This window comes from Clupea harengus, unplaced genomic scaffold (genome assembly GCF_900700415.2).
Source record: "Clupea harengus unplaced genomic scaffold, Ch_v2.0.2, whole genome shotgun sequence".
Lineage (NCBI taxonomy): Eukaryota > Metazoa > Chordata > Actinopteri > Clupeiformes > Clupeidae > Clupea > Clupea harengus.
In genome coordinates, this window is record NW_024880274.1 from 1 (window position 1) to 25,002 (window position 25,002).

A 25,002-nucleotide genomic window follows, 5' to 3' on the forward strand; every position below is an offset into this window, starting at 1 on the left:
ATTTTTAGTACTCACAGCATTTTATTTTTAGTATACATTGTTTAGTAGTAACGTGAGTGTTCTGACTATTAATCAAAAAATCTGAATTCAGATGTGATTTTGATTACCTTCTTCAGGAGGATCTGGATGTCCTTCTCGTCCCACAAGCTGTACAGAAGCACAGACGCTGCTGTGCTAGCCTTTGGGAATTTCCTGTTCAGGACAAAAGGGATTCATTAATGCTTAATTTAAACCCAAACTATTTCACTAATGTGCAATGTATACTGTAATGCAATCACAATTTCAGCACATGGATATCTTTACATTGGAATCAGTCTGATGGCTTGATGGCTTTACCACACTTTTATTTCACAGCTCTCTCTCTCTCTCTCTCTCTCTCTCTCTCTCTCTATATATATATATATACTGTATATATACATATAAATATGTGTGGGTGTGTGTGCATTTGAGTGTGTGTATTTATTTTCTCAACAAAGTTTTCATATATGTAAGGTTACTAGAGCCTGATAGTAATTAAGGGCTGTGTCACATACATGTACACACTTTTTAATACGATGCTTGTGTATTAATACCATGCCAACACCACAGACCAAAAGCCCTTGGCACAAGTTCTTCATACTATAACTATACATCTTGCCTGTCCTCACATAGCTCTGTCAAATAGAAAACAAAATGACATAACCAAGATACTGTTACTGTAAATAAACTAAGATGTCAAAGGGAAAAGATGACACTAAATGCAGAGTCATTTTTTTTTCTTCAGTCCATCAGTGAAAGGGGTTTTGTGATTTAAATTCTATTTTGGTGCACTGTAGCACAACAGGTACGGTCTCTATGCCTTTGTCCTACAAAAAACACTACATATTAAACCCCAAGGGCAAACCAATGGCAGCAGTGGCTTTCTCAAACAACACCGGGTCATTAAGTCCACATTTAATAAGCACTCTGTCCTGGTTTCTGACTCAGAACTGTTCAATTAGTGACCGTGGTTACATGGATTCGAATAACTGGCTTAGTCGGACTGAAATCGAATTATCCATTTCATGTAAACACCTTTGTCCGACTATGTGCGGTCCGACTACGATCCGACTAACACCCCTGGATAACTCGATCCGATCCAGTTGATAGTTCGACTATTGCGGCGTGTAACGGTGAATTGGATAAGGAACTGGACTTTGCGTCTTTGCGCATGCTTGAGATCCCGCCGCCTTCCTCCCTCTCTCCCTGCCAGGTCGTGACCCGGAAGACGAAAGAGGGATAAGTTGTCTCAACTGTTCATACTAATGACACGTTTTTTTATGAATATCCTGCAGACTGTCTCACAAGCTTATTCTTGTTGATTATGAACAAACATAACAGAAGAGGTCCGAAGATATGAGCACCTTTACAACCCCTCCTTAAACACGTATAAGGACGTTCCACATTTTATTTGCTTAAAACACACAGCAGTAGCCTACTGTCAAATCAGCTGTCACTCGGCTATTACCTTACCAAGGTTCCGTGGCAATGTTCCGAAAGCCCATTATTCCGACAGCCCGCTGTTCCGAAATTGTGAGCACAGCATTGTGAACCACTATAGGCCACATGCACATCCCAATGAATCACACAATCATAAACATATAAATGCCTTTATTTCACAAGCATTAACTTTAAACCAGAATATTGTAACGTGCCGGCATAGTCGCCCCATAATGCCGTGCGGCGGGCGCATTCTGTTATACTCTATGTGATGCACTAGCGCGCAACGATGTTCCCTATATGTTCCTTACCGTTCTAAGTACATGTCGTTGTTCTGTGTTGGGACAGAGGTTATACAGGTGGGAGACGGTAGCACAGTCTGTTCGTGGTAACTTGCACCAGGGCATAAAGCCTGTGCCATTTTGACAGTGTGTTATGTTTAGTGTTTAATAAAAAGCCATAACAAATATACCACACTTCCGTGATTTGTTACAATATTAGTATACACACATGGCATTTGCATCGCGATGATACAATCCTATTTGTATGATTGCCAACGCATGCATGCTTTGTCAGTGCTTGACAAGATCTGCGTAATGTCCTGCGACAATCTGCCGGTGATTTCCTTCGCATGAGTGGTAGCCTACCCCATATTCAAAACCAGAGTAGGCTAAGTTAACAAATATTGCCTAGGAAAAGTTATATGCGTGATAGCGTCTCCGCTCTGCTGTGCAAACGAAATGCTGTGTGTGTTTTGTGCCACTTAAAATATTTCTAAATTTTGCCAGGGGGACTATTTTTCGGAATATTGAGATTTCGGAATATCGGGCTTTTGGAACACTGGGCCGTCTCCCCTGACCAATACCTGTCAAACTCGGTGATACTATTCACAACTAATTTGTCCTTCATTTTATCAAATATGATGAAATTTGGTATTGTGCCCGTGAGGCAAGCGTGAGTTTAGTTTTGTTCAGTTATCTGGCGCTGAAAAAAAACACGAATAAGTACTGTCAAATCAGAAAGCAAATCAGCTGTCACTCGACTATTACCTGACCAATACCTGTCAAACTCGGTGATACTATTCACAAATAATGTGTCCTTCATTTTATCAAATATGATGAAATTTGGTATTGTGCCCGTGAGGCAAGCGTGAGTTGAGTTTTGTTCGGTTATCTGGCGCTGAAAAAAAAACACGAATAAGTACTGTCAAATCAGAAAGCAAATCAGCTGTCACTCAGCTATTACCTGACCAATGTCTGTCAAACTCGGTGATACTATTCACAACTAATTTGTCCTTCATTCTATCAAATATGATTAAATTTGGTATTGCACCCGTCAGGGCTGGCTCTAGCCCTTTGGTTGCCCTAGGCGAGATTGAGTTTTGCGTTTAGGCTGTAACCCATTATTTGCGCGCGTGTGTGAATGTGCGTGCGTTTCTCTCGCCTTTTATCTTTCAACTTTGAATAATGTAACTTATAAACACATCGGCCCAGCAGAAACAAACAAACAAACAAACAAACAACCCAAGAGGCAACACGCATTTCTGGACCGATGAACAGACGCGATTCATGCTCAATCAACTGTTGTTGTTATTGGTAGTGGTGAAGAGGTCAAGCGGAAATGGCTGTATCACCACTAGTTGTAATGAAAACAGCGCCACCTATCGTATCGGATATGACATGCTTTCGGCCAATGATTCGATTTATTCACTGCCATGTATATTGGGATAATAGCACTTGCCCCAAAAGATAGCATAGTCCGACTAAGCAAAGATTCGAATTATACCATCATGTAAACACACTGAATAATCAAGTTCATGAAGGAGAGTTAGACTGCATCGTTTGGAAAGACTTGCAGACAATCTGCTTGGGGTGCGGCCTTTGCCAAATTACTGTGACTGCCCTGTTTTGCATGTGAGTGTCAAAACCCTCTATCTGGGAGTCCATATTTAAAAAGAAACAGAACCAAGCTCAAGAACATATGAATGCAAACAAAGCGCCCATCAGCTTGACCCCTTGACCCCTTACAGAAACGTTTCTTACCTATTGTCAGTCAAGCCAGTGAGAGTTTCGACCAGGGCACCGGTCACTACCCTCTTGCCTACGTCAGGCTCGGACATCAGTAGGGTGCGCACAGTGTTGCAGGCAGTCACCACTGTGTCATCACAGTTGCCCATTTCCTTAGGACCAGATGTCACAAGCATGGCAAGCTGGGGAAGGATTTGCCGCACTGAAAAAAAAAAAACACCAACGCAGATACAAACACACACACACACACACACACACACACACACACACACACACACACACACACACATACACACATAGACACAGATTACACACCAAGGGAAACAAACTACATCAAAAACATGCTGAGATTCACATGAGTTCACTCACCTAAATAATACAAAAAGTGTACAGCAACTCATGTATATTGATAGGCAATTGATTGACATACAATGAAGTTGTGTTTACCCATACTGTTGTGTAGAGATGTGGTCCTGCTAAGGTTGCCCAGCAGAGACATGGTCGTCTTCTGCAGGTTGGGATTCGGTGATTTGAGTAATGGGGAAATCGTCTGCAAGCCATTCAACTTCTGTGCAATGGTTTGACTAATGAGGCTGGACACCTGAAAGAACAGTGAGCAGTTATTCAAACGATTCAAATCACAGCGGCGATAACGGTCACCCCTGGGCTGTGAATCCTAACACGGAAATCAGAATAATCTTTATTTTCACAAAGAATGTGTTAAGCAATTTAACACATTTTAAGAGAGCTAGTGAAGACTGTGTGAACTTTTGTTAGTGAACATTTTCACTTTTCACAAATTCAAAAAGGTTGAACTAACAACCCATAGGAGAACTAACGACCCAAACACGCCAGGTTCACTAGTCATTTTCAGATTCTACGGAGCCACGATGCTTCAGTCTAACAACAGAACACTGTTGTAGTTAAGCCAACACATAGCAGCACTGTTCCACAAATCCATCAAAAAGTCCCTTGCGCTACACTCCACTTCACATAAATCTATTGTCTCAAGCACAGGGTGTAACCAGCGATCCTGAATAGAACCAAGTGTTGCAGTGATTAATCACATTTGGAACCACTTCCTCTTCCGTGGACCTCACCTGACTCTTGTTGGCAGTGAGGTTTTGCAGAGCGCCGCAGCAGGCCTCCAGCGTGGCGTCCTTCTGACTGGAGCCCAGCAGGGACAGGTACGTCTGGATGGTCTTGGAGTGGTAGAGCAAACTCATGCCCTTAGAGTCGTTTTCGTCCATCGGTGGAAAGCTAAAGGTATTCTGTCAAGTTGTATGATCACAGTTAGAAATGCTTTGATGTATGCTCTCACCAGGTTTGGCACACAGTCTGAATGGGGTTCATATAATAGACCCAGCTGATCAAGAGTATTGACAGATTATGTGGAGACTATAGGGACAATTATCATAAAAATATCATAAAATAACCTTGCTGATTTTTGTGTGGTTACTACTACTGACAGTCTATACATTGTTATATAATAAAGGCTGAGGACTGACATTACTGTTAAGTAATGAAGCTACTTCTACTAGATGTATAATAAACTCAGGCAGACACATGGGTCCTCATGCAATACAGATCTGATTGTGTGTTACCTCCTTATGCAATACAGATCTGATTGTGTGTGACCTCCTTATGCAATACAGATCTGATTGGGTGTGACCTCCTTATGCAATACAAATCTGATTGTACGTTACCTGCTGGATCTTTTTGCTTTTGGGACTGAAGCAGCCTATGGTTGAGGACTCTTTGGTGGCATTGCCCCTCGTTTCAGCTGGTTCAGTGAACTTAGAAAACTGCTCAGGGGCCTCTGTCTCCAGCTGGTATGTCAAGTTGTGCAGGATACACACACAGTTCTCCACCGACTGTATGAAGAAAACATGACACCGATTAGCAACAACATGTTCTCATCTGTACATGAGCAAACACTATAACTTGAAACAACTGACTGAAAAATGTCTGTGTCTCAAAAACAGCTCTAATGAACACAGTATTGCTTGATACCCTGAAATATTGGGGTAGAAAGAGACCTAAGTAACAAACATAGATACACTGATGATATGACACGACATGATTATATTTGAAGATAGTATAATCATATTGGCCAAGTTTCTATTTGAAAAAAACTAAACTTACTCAATCAGCAGTCTGATTAACCATCAGCCAATGCGGCACTGGGAACTGACTGACAGCAGCTCATGACTGAGACAGATAATAGTGATGCTATGTTGCTATGTTAGTTTGCAGGCTTACCATGTCATCCACACTGTCAACGGCCACGCAGGACTGCACGTACGTGACAATGGAGTCGATAAGGCCGTGGCAGCCCCGCATCGCCTGCCTCTCCTCCTTACTGGAACAACTCAAGTTGCTGTTGAATAAGCCATGGTTTAGTAATAACACTAGGCTGCTACCATAGATATTGTAAGATTCCATCAACATTCCATGCCCTTACTGTTCTAACCAGTCTACCTTGTGCCTCCAAAGCGTGCTGTCTCTATGTCTGTCACACTCTGCTACCTCTATGCTCTTTTGCCCTTGTGTGCTGCCTGGGTGGCTGAGGGGTGATGTTAAGACACTTAGTCATCGTAGAACGCCGTGGTTTCACACTCACACAGCATTTTTACGGAGAACCTTCAGAGAATGTTCGCTGAAAGACTAACAATTTTCTGTCATGTCTACTGACAACACGTGTGTGGTAGATAGTTCAGTGGTGGAATGGTAAGTAATCAATCTCTGCCTCTTTGGCAAGCACATCCTATTGTTTCCATTTCATAAATGCCCAAAGGTATCCAATAATGACACTGATTTTGACACTTTTGTTCTTAATGAAACAACACCCTCCAGCTTTTTAAATTACTTTGCTGATGCTTATATCCCAGGCAGCCTAGACAGAAGGTAAGGTAAACACCTTGATCAGTATATTTCCTGCTCTACCAGTTGAGCTGTCAAGGATTTTGAGGTACATTTATCCGTTAGTCTTTAAAACTATGCCTCGAGTCATGACACTAGATCGATTGAACCATATACCAAAATGAAAAAGACTGAGCCATGTACAAATGACCATAACAGACACATACTCCATAAAACATATGAGAGGAATAATCAATAATTCCATTATAAAACTGCTTTAACCCAGTCGATAGTTTGGTTATGCAATCTCGGTACCCAAAAATGGAAACAGTTAACAGTTAACAGACAATAACAACCTTTTTTTAGCTGTGCAGTCATAGATGCGAATGAAACTAAACTAGTTCAAACTCAAATGTCAAGCTGAAGCAGATCCAGCACAGTATGAGTCACTCTGGAAAGCTTTTCCATGGTGCTGCGAAATGCCAACATCTGTTCTCACAAGATATAATTCCCAATGGAGACAGAATGATATTAGTTAAAGATGTATTAGTTGTCCTTACCGCATACAGCCGGTAGCACTGTGGAACACTTCTGGGTCCCCATAGTTACTGACGCTGGTGTCGGACCAGCACGTGTAGGGCCCCACAATGCTCTCAGTGAGAACTGGTAGGGCCGTTTTTATCAGACTGGGCTTCAGCTCATCTGCTGATGACAGGTTCCACAGAAGGCCTGGCCAACAGACAGAGCACATATTAACCCTAACCTAACTTAAATAAGTGCCTGCTGATCACATCATCCTAATTTAAAGATGCTGTTGGAAGCTACAAAAAAAAACATAACGGGAGAACATTCATAGAGGTCATGCAAAGCTCACCATCACAACCAACCAACAATCTTTAATTCAGAATTTCCAATTCATAATTAAACATTTATTGTAGTGTGTCTGTTTTCTGTTTTGCAATTACTGTATATAACCATTGAGGCAAAACTGTATGCTAGGTGTGCTTCCTATCTACTGGGTGTAAACCTGGTTTCTTCTCAAATCCAATCGTCACATACATTCTTTTTTTCTGTAACACTTTATTTGGATAGTTCACCTACAAAGACTTTACAGATAATTTGTTGAAATTCAAGTTCAGTTTTTCTGATTGTTCACTGAACATCACCTTAACCAAACCCAACCCCAACCCCTAACCCTAACCTTAACCATAAATTGTAGTGAACAGAGTTTCAACAGATAGTTTGTTTATAATATGAACATCTGTAGAAAGTTTATAGGGGACTATCCAAATAAAGTATGACCCTTTTTCCCCAGATCGGGGCAGGTTTTATGCCGGGTCTAAAAAGATACACTTGGTGAGAGCCATCTGGATTTGCAGCCACTTAGCTCCGTACCTGTGAGCTGCTTCAGAGTGAAGGTGGAGTTTGTTTCCTTGAGCAGGACCAGAGCCTCGTCAGTGCCCCCACAGCGGTTCACTTCCAGCTTATTATCGTTGTTCTTGAACACGAGGTTCCGCAGGGCGGCGGCAGCAGTCTGCTGCACCTGAGAGGTGGTGTTCTGCAGGAGAAACACCAGAGGAGGGATACCACCCAGCTGCAGGACCTGATATGGACACACACACACACACCCATGTAAACACGTAAACACACACACACACACATCCATGCACACACATAGACACATACATACACACAAACACACACACACAAAATACACAGACAGACACATAAACACACATGCCTACTTGTTAATTCAGCCACAAAAATTGTACAGTCTAGTACAATCCTATTTATATGCACTTATATGCACATTTTAATTAATTAGCTCTGTAAAACTTACACAACAGCTCACTGACTTTATAACGAGACACTAATCCACAAAAAAAGAGATAAATAACTATAATTCCTGAGCTGGTCAAAAAGCCACTTGTGTCATAATCTCATTTAAATTGAATGTTCTTAGCAATATTATTCGTATCACTAATACCATATTTTGGGCCTCTAAAAAGCAGGCTTGCACTTCCTTTAGAAATGAACTAATTCCAAGCAGCTCGAGATGAAGCATGTTTGGCATAAATGATCACATGAGGGTTAAGACTGCCACGCTCACGGTAAAAACATATTACACAAAGCACCATGGCAACGAAACATAAAAATAAAATAAAAAGATAAAAATAAAACAATACAGCTAAAGAAAGTTGTTTACTCATGAATCTGTCACTGATGTTAGGAGACACACAGGTTCAGCAAAGCAAACACCATACAGCAATCTCTTACTGGTTACCGACACTATATGACACACGGAAACATGAGTATGCAAACAGAAACGCAAAGAGAAACGCCCAACACCAGAGTGTCTGAGATTTGGTCAGCCGTACCTCCTGCTTGGGCTTGGCCTCCTTAAAGGTGCTGTGTTGGATGTAGGATGCTCCCCATAGCTGATAATTCCCCTCTTCTTTGGAGAGATACTCCACCGCCTCTCTCATTGTCATGTCTGGCATACTGCTGAGAGGGTTTTCACTGCCCAAGGGACCACAAAATAATACTCTTTCAAGACATGACTTTAAATATGACAGATAACTGACCTCAAAAATGCAAGGCAATTGTGAAAACTGTGTGAAACTAAATCAACTCTTTCTCTGTCCCCGTGTCTGTGTTATGAGTTCCATATGTGCGCATGGGATCTTCCTCTTGCTTTTGTTTGGACTGAAAGTGCCAGTGGGGACACCAACATGACGGCATTCCACAAATCTACATGTCAAGTTTATAGTCTATAGTCCAAGAATGAACATCCAGAGAAGAAAATCAAACAAAAACAAAACCACAGACACAAACATTAAAGGCAAGCTTTGGGATTTTTCAACCTGGGCCCTATTTTTGCTCTTTTTTTGGTCCACAATTAACGATCAAAATCAATCCCGTATTAAGTTAGAATGCTATAACCGGCAACTGCAAAATGGCCGTACAATGTAATACTATGGGGCTAGCACCCGCGTCAGTTTAACTTTATAACTGTAAAGAAATTACTTCATTTTATATAGAAACAGAAACTTAAACTACATACTCTGTAGAAACCAAATGGCTATTTTCTACAGTTTAAAACATACTTTGACTCTATAAACTAAATCATCGCGACATGGTCTTATCACCTGCCGCCATATTAGTCATCACAGTCCTTAAGCCCTTGTAGAATGGCACAAAAGGTTTACTAAGCTTCACTCATCACTCACCCAGCCACCTCAGTTTTAGCCCTGACGACGGATATCTTGGTCTCCACCAGGCCTGGGTTTGACGGCGTTTGCATGATCTGAGAGCGGTTCGGTGTGGTCTGTGTGGTGGTGACCGCCTGGCTGGTGACAAACGCGTTGGTCATGGAGTGTATACTGGCATTGGTGGCCCTGGTCGGCCTGGCAGAGGTCTGCCCGGTGGCACGCTTCACCAGAGCCAGGTCACTGATGCTGGACTTGATCCCATTGGTTCCCAGCGGCTTGGGTGACAGGGGAGCCTGGGGCCAGTTGGAGGCTTGGAAGCGCTGCTCCCATTGGCCGGTGCCGTTTACCTGCCTCCTGGTCTTTGTGGAGAGCGTACGGCTCTTCTGCTGGAGAGGCTAAAGGAGACAGGGAGAAAATGATTGCTATTAAAGGTACAGTCTGCGATTCTAATCCAATATACTTTTTGTCGAATTCAGAGAATGACTCCTCACGATCCTCTAACTGTCTGTTCAGTGTGTGCACTTAAAAAAAAAAAACCTGTGTTCGTGCACAGTGTTACTGCTGTAAAAGGGGAAGAAACATAGTGGTCTGGATTGAGCCTTAAGCAATTCCAGCCAATCAACACATTTAACTAAGCTGTTGTTGCCAAGCACCTACTGAGAACCTGAGATGAAATACCGACCATAATACTGCTCAGTAACCTTCCGCCACATGAGGATATCAAAGCAACACAAGTATTTGAACAAACCTGCCAGATTTCACTGCCTCATTATGATCTTCAACAAGTCTCAGTAAGGATCTTCTAACAAGCAGTAACAGAGATATATTTAACAAACTAGAGGGACATTTATGCTCTGTCATAGAATAAGAAATACGAAAGAAATAATGAAGGGATTTCTTGTGGCTGGAGAAACACGTTGTAACAAAAAGAAATATTAGGTAATGTCTGTTATCTCAGACATGCTCAGCTTACTTAGGTCATTTTAGACAGAGAGATAGTTTCTGAGTATTTATCAGTAAACATAGTTATCTTTGATTGCTTTTCTAAGCCAACCGGTTATGCTTTGTGCCAAAGCTCCAGGCACCTAGCAACCATTCTTATAATAAATAATACTACAACTCCTCCACATGTTTGTATGTAATTAAATCAATGCAATTAAAACTGTGAAACTGAACCAAGCACTCATCGAGGGGACAATAGAATATAAAGCAATATCCCAAATGGGATCAATCCAATCTCTCAAAACACTCTCTGTGCACCGAAATTAACTTTCACACAAAACAGACACAAATCATAATGACTTGGCATGAGTCTGATGTGAAAAGACAACCTTCTCTCATCAACAGAAAGGGAGCAGCTTACCACAAAAATATATCTCTTCATGTTTGTTTTGTTTTATTCAGCAGGGTGAAACTTGTACTTTCGGGTGAAAATGTACTCTTGATTTGAAATAAGATTTATTGGTTTCACCTGACCAGCTGTACAGAAATTCCTACCAACCCAAATTATTCTGCATTCATAACCAAAAGTTCTTCTCAATGTATTAGTGATGGGGTTGACACAAAACCTCTGAAATGTCCCATGGGCAAATGTAGCTCATCTCGTATTCCTAAATTAAAAGGCTCATCCAGGAGCTAAAATGACAGGGGTCTAGTAAAGGCACTAGTAATTTCAGCCATATCCAGACAGCAAACAGAACCTATTATTCACCATGTGGGTAAAATCCACACAGTTCTTTCAGACACATTGCCAGATCTAAAGTGGAACAGTGCCTGCTTTGGTTAGAAATACATTTTACTCTGACACTCATTCAGACTTAAACATATTAAGGTTATGCCTTTATACACACTTGTGCAAACATGTAGACTTTATGCACACGTGTAAACTTTGAGGTTTCACCATGCACTCATAACTACCCATTATCCTTCAAACAAAAGCCCCTTAAGGGTGGATGAGAAGATGAGCGCACCATGTGTCAGCTCTCTGGATGAGGATTCCAAACCACATGTGGGCCTACAGCCTGCCAGCCAATCTGGCTAAACATTCAAAACACCAAAATCTATTATGATATCAGTTTGATTTACGAGTTTATTTAATCAATCCCACTCTCACTTCCTCGCTTTACTTATTAAAGTAAAAACAGTCTACATCACACAAAAGAGAGAGAAGGGCTTTCAAAAACATACAAATATTCATCGAAAAGTATAGCTCATCGTAGCAGTGAAATCAGAGAGATACATGGCTGTCACATGACTGTTACTTCTTTTAAAGCTCCATCACATTCATGCTCATACAGATACCATGCATTCCATACATTCAAAGTTTAGTAATATGTTATTGTTAATACAAAAAAAAAACTTAGAAAAGAACATGATTCTTTCCTTGCCTGTACTACATAAGTGGGGTCTATCCAAAGAGGTGCTGTCTGTCCTTACCGTTTTACTGTGGCCGCCCACTACAACCGACTTGCTCCTTCCAAAGACGCTGCCATTCATGGTTGTAGGTGAGAACTTGAAGGTCACAGACTCTGAGGTCCCTGAGGATGCTGGACCTGGATGAGGCAATGTGGACCAAACAAGGGAGGGTGTGAGAAAGAGAGAGTTGGGCTCTTGTGATATGTCTGTGATTTTCAATAGCTATATTATTACCCCTATATTTTATGGTTGTTTCACTTTTTCATGGATGTGATGAAATATTAAGAGTTTTTGATGTATATCAACCAGATGTATCCTACTTTATTTGTAATGCACCACTTTTTCCCAGTATTTTGTTAGTGGATAACAATCGTTTGTACAGTCTTTCTCGGAAGTGAGGTTTGATTATCTGAAATGTAGCTATCTACATCTCGATAATGCATTTCAAATAACAGTGGTATCTGGTATCTATCGGATAGTGTCTATCTGGCCTACGGAATGAAATGCTGTCTTGCATAACGCATAATGAATAACAAAATGGTAAACAAGTTTCGCGGAAGAGGCCACAACTGCCGAGTTTCACATTATGAATATGGAAGGCCTATCAAGCTGCATAATGAGGTGAAGTTTAAACTAAGCCAAACTTAATTAGGTCATAAAGGATACACCTCATCGGCACAAACGCCTTCACAGCCAGTCAGCACTTGTTTTCAGGCAGTTTTGTTGCATGGCTTATAACGGCTTATTTCGTAGGCTATACAAAAGTTCAGCATGAACTTACTTGTGGGCGAGAGGGATCCATTTTTAAGTTGTTTCGACTTGCTTCTCTTTATAGTGAAAACTTGATCCAGTACACGTTGCTGTCCTGTGCGTAGTTTGTTATCTGACGGCAGCGCGAGAGACGTATCCTCGCTCTTTCCAATGGATATCGCTGAACGCAACGGCTCAACCGTCATTTTTTCGGTGAAATTATGCCAAATGCCGAATGAACGCCGTATTTCCTAACAATTGTCAACTGAATGATTTTTCATGAGGAGATCAAGGCTGCACTGCGCAGCAACAATTATCCTGTACCTATTTGTGTACCACACCTCTGCCACGCCTCGGGGAGGTAGGTGTGGCGTGAAATTTCGCGAAGGAAAGCCGGTTGACAGCGGCCCCTTCTGAAAGATGAGTCAATATGCAATATGGTTTGCACTGCCTACTGTTTTATTGTTTGCACTGACTGAACAAGTTCGTGTATGGAAGTTTTTGTTGGACTTTACTATTTGTAACCCGTAGAAGACAGCCCAGAGACGTGTAGCCTACCATGATCCACAAATATCTGACCACCACAAACATGTAGGCTATCTTTCTGATTTGTGTTGTGTAAAATCGTATAAATAAATAGGCAGCAATGTGTGTATGTATGCTTCCTATCAGTTTGATACAAAATATAAATTTGTCAATTTTGGACTTGAGACTCGGAGATAACCGGTTCATGAGTGGCACTCCACATTGGTTGTACATTGGTTGGTAATTGTAAAACGGCAGATATGTGTTCACGTTTGATCTGTTCACGGATGTATCGCATAACGTCATCATAATTCACATGAGTATGAGAGCGGTAGAGAGACGCGAATATACGTTTAAAGGGGAGTGCCGCAAATTAAGTTTGTAGTCTCCTTCGCTCCTTTATCCCTCTGTAAAATCAAATTAAAACTTGCCCTTATCGAGAGAAACTTTTTGTGTCGTTTATTTGCTTGTTTTCCAGGAGGAAAATGTAACAGTTCACTTTTTCTAATGTTTCAGGTTCCCATTTCGGCCTACTGCTTAAAACTGAGAAGTTGCAGTTGTAGGCCTACATCTCACCAGATTATTTTCACATTATCCTATTCATTCCGTGCATACCTAATTACAGTTTCCATAAACCCCTATAATGCATTGACAGGATTAGTAAAAATCGATGTATCATCATAGTAAGATCATACATTGTATAATAAGAGTCAGGTTCTAAGTAACACTTTATTTTTGAGACAGTTCATACAAAATATATTACAGTGTGGAGAAATACGAGAACACACTCAAAACCTAATCCTCCTAAAATCTCCTTTTGTTATATAAACTACGATAAGGGTTGGATTGTGAAAGAGGGAATTTCCCTGTATTGCCTGCATCATGATGGTGAAACCAATAGTGGGTCTCATTTTCCCGTGTGAATCGATCCGCTATGTCATATGCTACTGTAAGCTGGAGCATTTTCTATTATGTTGGAAGGTTAATTAAATTAGAAGTTATATCTAAGTTGGGAATTTATAAATAACATTTAGTCCATCTAGGACTTCTCTGTTTAGTTAAGTTATTGGAAATTCATCAATGTGATTGGATGTTGACATGTTATGTTTTGGAGGATCAGGAAGTGACGTTTGAGTGTGGAAAGTAGAGGAGTGAGAAGTGATCCATTAAACTGTTCAAGAGCATCCTTGTCTCCCTCCAGTTCGTCTATCTAATAAGTGAGGATTTCACCTAAACGAACCCAACACAAAAGGTTACACTACGATATAAATCATACTTTTGAAGGATGAGACTCACCCCGCAAACCATCTCTTCACCCTGCTACCCTCTGGCAGGCGCTACCGGGCCACTACAGCCCGCACCTCCAGACTGCAGAACAGTTTCATCCCCAGGGCCATCACAGAACTAAACAATCACACAACCCTCATACCCTACACCCAGCACAACTGCACTTTTAAAAAAAAAAAATGTTTTTAGTGGTTGCACAAAAAAAATGTCGTTGTGTATCCAATGCACAATGACAAATAAAGTCTATTCTATTCTATTCTATTCTATACTGAGAAGCCAGTCAACAGTGGTTTGTGTCTGAGCATGCGCGATGTGCGGGACTACTATCGGGTAGAGGACTACCATCCGGTAGCGACAGCGGTCTCGTGTTATCCATAGGCCGATCAGTAGCAATGCCCTTACATCGATCTTTTGATACGAACTATGGCTGGACTAATGGGGCTTTGTTCTCTTTGTATAGACTTTGGCCAATTCTGCTTTGTAGTACCATAGAGGTCTTGGAGATAATGCAGTGGTTGTGATCTACTGATGGTGCTGTACTGTCCTTATTATGGAAGACATAAGTCACTGTACGTCTCTCTATTATGCAACCAGAAGGACAAACTGGGCCACAGTGCGTGAAAAGATGCCATCTAGTGGACATTCTGGAGAATTGCACCTACGTAACAAAAAGGATCCCCCTGTGAATTTGACAGGTTTTATTTTTGAGAATTGTTTAATACATATTTTTTATTTTCTACAAAAATGATGGGTAATGGTTAAAAAAGCACTCTCATTATAGTTGCAATGTAAATGTTATTACTATTCATCTGACACTACAGTCTATCTAAAGAATTTAACACTGGTTTAGTTATACACTTGTGAGATAAGAGTGTTAGGCACCATCTTTCAGTTAATTACAGATCTATGTAGAGTCAAAGGGAGTTATTTGCACAAGCAAGGGTTGAGAGAGAGGATACATTCCGTGAAGTTACTGGAGTGCATAGAGCCACCCTCGATCTGTCCCTCTTCATTTTCATCACCCAAATGTTAAGGTGAAAGCTTCTCCATTTCAGGGCTTAAAACCATTCCACTTGGATCTATAGGAGAACAACAGAGAGCCGGGGTTTGTTTAGTCCTCATAGCCTAGTGGAGTCGGCTGGGATCTGGCCTCTCCACGTGCTGTGTGCGGCGGTGACGACGGCACTCTCCCCCCCTCGTCCTCCTCCCCTTCCTCCAGGCACCCTCCTTCCCTCTCCTGAAGGTTGGCGGTGGCCAGCTTCATGCTGGCCTCGGTCCCGCGCAGGGCCTTCAGCTGGGTGGTGAAGAGGACGTAGAGCAGGGCGCCGCTCAGCACCATGGCCAGGCCCAGTGCCCCCAGCAGACCCAGGAAGGAGTAGGAGACCACGCAGTGGCTGTGGGGGTAGAGCCAGGGCAGGGTGGTGACGGGGAGCAGCAGGAAGGCCAGGCCCACGGCCAGCAGGCACATAGCCATCAGCTGCAGTCGCTCCGTCTGACGGAAGCCCTCCTTGACCACACAGCGAGCCTCGCTCACCACGTCCACCAGCTCACGCAGAGGGGTGCCTGGGAATCAGAGTGTATGTTAGAGTCTGTGTGTGTGTGCGAGTGTGTTAGTGAATGTGAGTGTGTTAGTGTGTGTGTATGTGAGTTAGCGAGGTTGGTGCATGACAACATGTAAAACAGCTGCACTTCATGAAACAGAGCTACAATCTTTCAAGGTTGAGTCTGCAAATCTAATCCAATACACCTTTGCTTAACTTTTTGTGTTTATTTGTTTCATTTCATCCAAACTCCCAGGCTATGGCACAACACATATAAGCAGTATGCTTTCTTCTCATTTTCAATCAAATTAAAAGTTGTTCAATGATTTATGGTAATGTCGACATAACTGAAGATAATGTAAAACTGTACAAATGACCCAATTTTCCATAAGCTACACAGCGTGAAAGGAGAGGTTTGAGGGATGGGAAACCCTTTTCAGTGATATGGTCATAGAGTTATTCATGAAGACCCCATACTGTACCTGTGTCAGTGTGCCTCTCCCCGACTCCATCCATCCTGTCAGACTGCTGGAGGAGGAGGAGCTGGGAGGTGAGGGACTCATGATCGGAGTAGGGGAAAGGCTTGTCTGGGACAGCGCCCTTGGTGGTAGACATGGACTCACATTTTACACACACACTATTAGAGCCCTGTGGAGCAAACCATGAAAGAGATACACTCAGATGAAACACAATGGGAACACACACAGCTAACCAAACATCCTGATGCTATGCACCTCTTCTCATAATGACATGGAAGGGCTCGGATGTTTACTTGAGTTATTTCATGCGGATTCCTCACAGGCTGTTACCTTTATTAGAATGTAGTCGATTCGGATCCCTTTCTCAAAAGGAAGCAGATCTTTCTTTTTTGTGAAGGGGTTATCAGCGATAAGTGTAATGCCATCTTCACAACCCTGGACGAAATATACAATGATCATGTTTAAGATGGAGAAGTCCGATTATCTTATTTTGAAGTTAAATTTCAAGATAACAAAATGGTCTACATTTACACATAGCAGACCAATGAATCCAAACTTCATCAGTACATATGCTTTCTCAGAGTTGAGCTAACAACTCAAGCTGGTTATCAGTTCTATGACAGGGCATCTAATCTAGCATTATAAATCCATAATTATTACCGCCTCTTCTAGTGGTTAAACGCTACACTATGCCGTTTGGAAATCAAAATATGGTCAACACTGATGACAGTAAAATAATGTCAAAAGCCAGAGGAAGTTACATCAAAGGTGTCTGTCTCAGCGTAGCTGTCCCTGAGTCCAGTGTGAGCCCTGAGAAGACGGGTGCCCAGGTCCTGGGGGTGCATGTTCAGGTCTCCCCCCAAAATCACCAGGTCAGCATCAGCAGAGGTGTGACTAAAGGGTGGAAACACACACACACACACACACACACACACACACCCACACACACACACACACACACACACACACACACAGACAGACACACACACACACACACAGACACACACACACACACACACACACACACCCACACACACACACACACACCCACACACAGACACACACACACACACACACACAGACACACACACACACACACACACACACACACACAGGCAATAACTTTTACCACACAGTAAAACTGTCATCTGGGACATCAATGGTATATTAAAAACTATGGAATATTTGTTTTACTATTTGAGTCAGTCTTCCCAATACTGACATTCCATTAGACCAGAGTTGCATACAGATTATTTACGTTTTATACATTAGAACTAATCAGCAGAATCAGTGTAGCACAGCCAAAACATTAGTGATACTACTCCAACACGTTTGTCTATGTGCTGGATTTGGTGAACAGAAATAATACCATTTCTTAATTTCTTACCGGATAAAGTTGATAAGCTCCCAAGCCTGTACTGTTCTATGGGGAAGGTAGGTGTCTTCTGCCCTACAGTACTCAGCATGCAACTGTAACACATGAAAAGATTTCAACCAACACCGCACAGTATATAATGGCTGAACAAACTAATGATGACAGGGAATTATCCTGGTTAAATGGACTTTCGTCTCATCATAACAACTAGATACAAAAAAGCCCTCCAGTGGCTTACATGTGTGACATAGACATTAGCTCTCATTCCGCAGACACTCAAGATAACCAGGCCCACTGCTTTGCCTCCAAACCAGTCCCCATGGTGGATCTGTGGCACAAGGGAGAGAAAAACAGGGCTGTCCATGAATGGCACCAATGTCAAAAACCCCAAACATGGAGGCGGAGCATAGGGATGCATCAGAAAACCAGAATGGCTATGTGAATAAATTAGTTTTGAACTGTCTGAGTCCTACATTTTTGTATCAATATTTGGTGTCGGTGCACTTATTTGTTTTTGTTTTTGTGTCCCACTCCTAATCGTGAACATATTTGTATATGTACAGCAGCATCCTTCTATATTTACTCACCATATATGGATAACCATTGAGGGAATATCGGTAGAGCAGGGCATCTTGAATCCTGTGCTTAGAAAACACTGCCAGTCCACTACCAATGACCCCACTGTAAATAAACACATGAGGCGGTCTGTGGCAACGCGGTCTGTGGCAACAGTACTATGAGTGAAACAACAGGAAATCTGTACCTATTGTTTAGAGGTTCCTGTGAGCTTGAGCTAAATAACATCCTCTGTGATAGTTGGTCAAAGGAAAGTCCATATCTTGCCAGATAACTCAAATACGGCTTACTTCAAATAGAAATTGACTTAGGGGATAATTAAACCACTGGTAACATGCCATCAAACTAAACCATGGGGCACTAAGATATACACTTTGAAACATCTTGTCAAATACACAAAAGGTAAATGTTATTTTGCATTTGCTGACATTGCATTGTGCATATAAATACCAAGCAACTATTTGTGTTTGTGTCTGTGAGTGTGTGTGTGTGTTCAGTGAAGGGTTTAAGAAAAGGCAGTACTTATAAATTCCAGTCCATTCACATAGTTGTTGTAAAGTAGGTCATGCCTGACTACCCTGAATTAATCGCCCACAGAGTTTAAGAAGTTTGAAAGAGCTTGGACTAACACCTTCAATTTTGAAGTTAACTTCACGTTTTCACCCAAAAGATGGACAGAAAACCTCCCCCGGCCTAAAACACATCTTTCATCTGGTCTTAATGACGGTATCCACAACACTGTTTGAGCCCCACCTCGATTACACAAGTTAAGAAGAGGCTGGAGATACCTTCACCACAATGTAAACTGCCTTTGAAAGCCTTACGTGTGAGACACTGTTGACAACTAACCTTCTAAAGTAGTGGGTGAAAGGATGAGAGGTAGCCAGTGTCCTTTTTAAGAAGAGGTAGTCTTTCTCACTCCACACCTTCAAAAAAGTCCAATGAAAAAGAATCAGGAAGTACACATGAATGCATGGGACACGAGAGGCAGACACTCACATATGGAAAATCTGATATGGAGCAGAGCAGCATATAGCAGATGCTGTCAAACTTGAAGACCTATACGATAACCCAATTGGCATAATAAAGCATGCTCCAGGGTCTGCTTTACTACTGGACGTGCTGGTCTGACATACCTCCTGTAACAGTGCAATGTCATGCTGCTCCCTGTCCAGCAGCTCTGCAATCATCTCATAGCGCTGAGCACAGCTGCGACTGAGGTAGCGGATTCCCCTGAAGATGAAACGAGTGGGTGTGAATATGTAAACACACTAAGGAATTCATAGATACAGACTCACATGCATACCTAGAGAGAAAGACATTCATACATACACAGAATCATTCACACACATACACACATATCCAGACACCATCCATCCAGACGGACAAACGTATTTAGGTCTGGAGAAAGTCATGTAGGACTTAAATGTAATCGGACCAAACATATAGTCATGTTATGTTATGTTATAATTATAGTTATGTATAGTAACGTATGATGGCATAATAGGGGCAGTGATCCAAACATGAAAGTGCTCTTGTGAATTAGTGGCTTTAGCCCGTAAGTGATGGATTTTCTTGAGAGCTACTACCAACATTTTAACAAAGTGACAATGAAGCATCTAACATCTAAGCATCTCAGCAAACTACACAGGCACACTCAATTCACACACACAAACACACACACAGATGTAGCTAACAAATAAACAGAGATCCAACGAATAAACAGAACGGCACAATGACAGCCAATCCTATCAAAACCAAAGTTTTGGTGTCCTTTACAATATGGAGCATCAGACTTATGAAACAACATGACACCCAGTATATCCTTTGTCATCTACTGAGACCACCATGTTATAGGTTTAATTGTTTGACCTCTTCCCCAAAGTTCTAGAACACAGCGCTGACAATGCAGCCATCAGCACAGTGAGAGGCCCAGACCTTGTGTCATGTGACCTGATAGTGCTGACTAAAGCCCTCAGCTAAAAATGTGTAGTTTCAAGTGCATTTCACCTTCCTGTTTTTTACCTGGTTATATTAGAATAATTAGAGTGTCCTCCGTGCTTCAAATGATTACTCCTTATGAAAAGATCTAGGATATGTCATGCAATGCCTTATGTAGCATGCGTTAAATATATATATTGTGTTGCATGAACACTGAACTACACTATGTGTAAAGTAAAATATCCCAAATAATCTGTTATAACAACAGTTAATATTACTACAACAAAGGAACACACTCACATACAAACAGATGTACAGTGGTATAGAGGAGGAGAGAGAGAGAAAGAGGGAGCAAGAAGACAATAAATAAATAAAACTAATAAGTATTAACTTACCAGCAGTTGAGGGAAAAGACACGCAGCCTGACTGACCGCTGTGCTGACATGGTGATGGACAGAAGAGGACACGCACAGTAGAAACAACCTCCAAGCTCAAATCAGCTACTACTGCCTGCATACAACACACAGAACAACCAGGACACTGGTGCTGCAGTGGTCACTTGGAGGGAAAAAGACCGCCTGCCACCAATACGACACACACACACAAAAATAAGCCTGCTGACAGGGATAAGAGTGACCACACACACCGCGCAAACACACACACACACACACACACACACACACATTCCATCATCAAAATTGTAGGTGGAGCTTTTAAATCCTTCTCAACAGAACTGCTATGACCTTGGCAGACAATAATCAATTTTGGGAGAGAGGCAAATACCTATTTACTATGCTAGTGATAATAAGAAATTCTACAACGGCTTCTATTTAATTAATGTAACTCGTTTTGGAATCGTGGAATAAGTGCGCACTTCAAAAACATTAGAAAGCTAACATGACTGACGTGCAACCTAAAAGGGATGCTCGAGACCGGACAGACGCAGTTTAGGCGTGAAGAGGAAAACAAGTTTCATGACAACCCGTGCGCGTGATAGCCTACCTTAGTGAACCTTTGCCGCTGTAATCGAAGTCCAAATTCGATCTTCGCCAGCCTTATCTTCGTTTGCTTCGGCTTAGCTGCATCGTCTGGATACAGCTTCACCAACATTCTCCCAAATCCACATCCTATGTTTCATTGCAGGTGCAGCAGAATACGTACTGCGCATGACATTTGGGAGCATGGACTTCCTACTAAAGCGCTGATTAATACTTGATGGCGAAGTTCACCCGACACACTATTTTGGACTTGGAGTGTCATCTAATAAGTGCAGTAATGTACACCACTTATTCATCAACGAAATTGGTGCTAACATATGGGAAACATACGCCAACATTTGTACGACCTATAAATACTTTTATAGTTATATGGGGGGTTTGAAAGTGTAATCGTTTAAAGATGTCGAATACATAAATCTCACCAGAACATGCATACCTCTTTGCTAGACTGGTGCACGCGCACACATTCACAAAGGTCGATGACATCACGTCAATAAAACGTAGTCATGACATTCGGTGTATATGTATGTACCGGTGGTAATGGTATATGCTGTATATGTATATATAAATAGCCTTGTGTATTCAGATGACTTGATGCAATGACTCCAAGGATTGTCAGTGTTGCTAGCAAACAATGGCTCAATCGAACCTTGCTATTTTATTGGTAAATTCACAAAAAAACGCAGTTCAATGTTACCACCCTCACAATATAAACAAAAGAGTACCAATGGTATTGAAAGCACCAATGCATAAAGGCAAAAATTAAATGGTAAATGAAAGAATATACAAAAATGGGCAACAACTGTACCATGTTGAATTTAACGTCACACAGGCAAATGTCACTGATGCAATAGCTTGAATCCAGAGTTGAAGAGTTGTTTGACTGACAACATGTAGTCATTCATTAAGAATACTACAAAGAAGGCCAGTCCCAGGCTATTCATGGTTTAATGTAGAGAGGAGTTATTTGAGCAATTCAAGGGTTGACTTAACATGGTAAACAGACATGATGCTTTCTGAACAAGTAAGGCCACTGAAACCTGCCAGACAGTTTGGAAACCTGCCTCAGGTTAGGGATGTTCTCTCCAGATCTAATGAACTGAAGTACAACAAAAATCAGAAGGCCTCTCATAAAATGGAAAATCAGGCCACATAAATGGAAAACAAGCAAATATAACTATAGTTTCACACCTTGGTGGCACACAATGCCAAAAGGAGGTTAAAGGCATCTAACATTTTATTTTCTCAATAAAGCCCAACTGATTTTTCTTGACCACCCTTAAGTGTGTGAGCAATCCTGAGTACTTCTGAGGGAGCCACCCAGACAGTAGCCAGTATTATGGACTGGGCCCTGATCCAGCGCAACCTCACGAGTGGATGAGGGCCCAGTCCCTTCTAGGGGAAACTGCTGTCTGGACATACATTACGCTTTGCAGGTCACTGTTTTGTGCTGTACTTTTGCACATTTAGGGTATTTTACAAAATACAGTCCTAGCTCTGTTAAAACTCTCGGCACTGTTACTGAAAAAGAACAAAAACACTTTTTGAGCATCACCTTCTGGAGTAGAATGGGGGCATCATGCGATATGATACTTTACTGACATATAATTTTCCACCCTGTAACATGATTTGACAACATCTCAAACAATTTGTTCATGTACTTTAACAATTATGTCTTAGACACCCAATCTGATAAAAAAATACTGAATGTTTCCAAGGACAGTGGCTTGTCATTTTGGTATATTTCACGAACCCTGGTTAGAGATTCACAGTGCTCGCATCAATGCTGATAGAATATCCCTCGTAGAAAAACACATGAGGCTTCAGGTTCCAGTCACGGCTCCTGGCACACAAACAGCTGTGTTGATGATACGGCCTTTGCAGCCATGCATAGTAAATACACAACACCAGGAGGTAGAAATAGTCACCTGACACATTTGCATTTGCAACATTAATGGTTAAAGATGTCAAGCTAAAAAAGAAAAAGAAAAATGATAACAATAACCCTATGTACTGTAACTGACATTTTGTCACTTAGTGACAACCTGCTGCCCTCTTGCAGTGATGCTGACAACAACACACCAATCAAATCTCAGCACTGCATCTTGTCTTACTGTAACACGTACCTATCAAACACATATAATGTGTTTCTCTCCATCACTCACTCAAGGTCACTGTTTTGCTAAAAAAAAGTGTATCGACCTCTTCAAAGTATACTCTGTCTGAAGTTAGGAGGTAGTGGAGCATTTTGGCAGGAAACTCCACTCTTTACACCTCAGATGGATCACAAATGGATAACTGATGACGTCAACACACCTCCTACCTATGTTCAAACTCTAGACTGAACATCTGATGAGATCACAATTCATTCAAATGTTCTCTAAGAGTTTCCTTTTGTCCATCTACTTCCTAGCTTCTTCATCATAACAAAAGACATAAATTACCCTCTTCTTAAAAAAAATCACTTCACTATCTCAACTCTCGGGATTCCATGATGAAAAGTAAGAAGCATCATCCCTAAAAACATATCTCCATCGAAGGCATGAGACCAATTCAACCTTTTACGCAAGTGTCAAACAATTAAATAGGTTTATAAAAAATTGCCCTTACACAACATAGTGCATAACATTGCTTGCTTGCCTTTTTTTTTGTTGCTTTTCTTCAATTTCATACAGTTCCTATTTTACAAAACCTGCAGTGATTTTCATAGAAAAATACCCACTGTTCTATAAAATATACACACTTTTATTTTTCTTGGCAGCTTCACTCTATGTCAGCATTGTCTGAGCTCTGCATCCCTTTGTGTTTTGTGTTTGGTTTGACTGATCCGGAAGCAGTTCATGAGGAGCTAGATTCCAGTCCGGTAGGCCAGTGACCCACTGCAGGGGAGCGTTAGTCCTTTACAAGCCTGTAGACGTGGTACTGGGCCCCATGCTCACTTGTAGACACTTCAAAAACAAAAGCTATGCACAGAAGGGTCTCCTGGGTGTCTCTGTTTGTCACGACCTGATTAGAGTAAGAAAGGAGAAGAGATTCTATTAGGCTAGTGTTCACCTGGACTAACTTAACCTTAAGTCATTTGATTATAATTTAAATAACTAGCGATTGTTAGACGCCATTTATTTATTTTTAATGTATTTCAATATATTTAAACTGTGTGATCAAAAACATCCAATATGCACCTGACTGTGCTAGATGCAATATCTGATTCACTGTCATGCCAACCTACGCACACACCTCAGGTATTCTGACACATCTCTGAGCATGGGACTTACCTGTAAGATGGTGAAGTTCTCTAGCACGCTGTTCATCATGTACTTCTCAGGCAGGTGTCTCAGCTTATGGATGAAGTTGATCATGTACTCACACATGGGCGAGCGGTGGATCCGGTACAGATACCTGCCACCCTCCATACGAGCATACTCTGTCTGATGGGACAATGGCAATGAAACGTGGTCAAATATGAAAACTGTACGTATTGACTGTTGTCAAATATTTTTTTACCTAACAAAATATACTGACTACACCTTTAAATACAATGTAATTTGGGCACAGA

At 41.5% G+C, this 25,002-nt stretch overlaps 3 protein-coding genes across 3 annotated transcripts; all 3 read right to left on the reverse strand.

Annotated features, from left to right (window-relative positions):
* Positions 1-25: 25 nt before the first annotated feature.
* On the reverse strand, positions 26-14,609 carry LOC122131753 (plakophilin-1). The gene is made up of 12 exons (XM_042706422.1): positions 12,756-14,609; positions 11,996-12,111; positions 9,578-9,954; positions 8,726-8,867; positions 7,743-7,950; positions 6,908-7,076; positions 5,748-5,865; positions 5,192-5,359; positions 4,586-4,756; positions 3,933-4,086; positions 3,501-3,687; positions 26-192 (listed from the first exon to the last, which is right to left on the reverse strand). The coding sequence occupies exons 1-12, from the start codon at positions 12,928-12,930 to the stop codon at positions 69-71; spliced, it is 2,109 nt and encodes a 702-aa protein (XP_042562356.1). The 5' UTR covers positions 12,931-14,609; the 3' UTR covers positions 26-68.
* Positions 14,610-15,219: 610 nt separating this feature from the next.
* LOC122131754 (sphingomyelin phosphodiesterase 2-like) lies at positions 15,220-21,898 on the reverse strand. Its single transcript, XM_042706423.1, has 11 exons — positions 21,451-21,898; positions 20,844-20,958; positions 19,644-19,740; positions 19,357-19,433; positions 18,519-18,612; positions 18,170-18,259; positions 17,944-18,026; positions 17,318-17,450; positions 16,887-16,991; positions 16,560-16,725; positions 15,220-16,099 (listed from the first exon to the last, which is right to left on the reverse strand). Exons 2-11 carry the CDS (start codon positions 20,891-20,893, stop codon positions 15,648-15,650), a joined length of 1,347 nt encoding a protein of 448 aa, XP_042562357.1. The 5' UTR covers positions 20,894-20,958; positions 21,451-21,898; the 3' UTR covers positions 15,220-15,647.
* Positions 21,899-22,067: 169 nt separating this feature from the next.
* On the reverse strand, positions 22,068-24,958 carry LOC122131755 (protein scalloped). Its single transcript, XM_042706424.1, has 2 exons — positions 24,722-24,958; positions 22,068-24,452 (listed from the first exon to the last, which is right to left on the reverse strand). Exons 1-2 carry the CDS (start codon positions 24,857-24,859, stop codon positions 24,339-24,341), a joined length of 252 nt encoding a protein of 83 aa, XP_042562358.1. The 5' UTR covers positions 24,860-24,958; the 3' UTR covers positions 22,068-24,338.
* Between the last annotated feature and the right edge of the window lie 44 nt (positions 24,959-25,002).

Coding starts and splice junctions, on each gene's coding strand:
- LOC122131753 (XM_042706422.1), bottom strand. CDS start 12,930: ATGACGGTTGAGCCGTTGCGTTCAGCGATATCCATTGGAAAGAGCGAG. Junction 8,868..9,577: donor GCTAAAACTGAGGTGGCTGG/GTGAGTGATGAG, acceptor TCCCTTGGGCAG/TGAAAACCCTCTCAGCAGTA. Junction 5,866..6,907: donor AGTGCTACCGGCTGTATGCG/GTAAGGACAACT, acceptor CTTATTCAACAG/CAACTTGAGTTGTTCCAGTA.
- LOC122131754 (XM_042706423.1), bottom strand. CDS start 20,893: ATGTCAGCACAGCGGTCAGTCAGGCTGCGTGTCTTTTCCCTCAACTGC. Junction 18,027..18,169: donor CTAATGTCTATGTCACACAT/GTAAGCCACTGG, acceptor CATGTGTTACAG/TTGCATGCTGAGTACTGTAG. Junction 16,726..16,886: donor TCGACTACATTCTAATAAAG/GTAACAGCCTGT, acceptor TTTGCTCCACAG/GGCTCTAATAGTGTGTGTGT.
- LOC122131755 (XM_042706424.1), bottom strand. CDS start 24,859: ATGGAGGGTGGCAGGTATCTGTACCGGATCCACCGCTCGCCCATGTGT. Junction 24,453..24,721: donor AGAACTTCACCATCTTACAG/GTAAGTCCCATG, acceptor TACTCTAATCAG/GTCGTGACAAACAGAGACAC.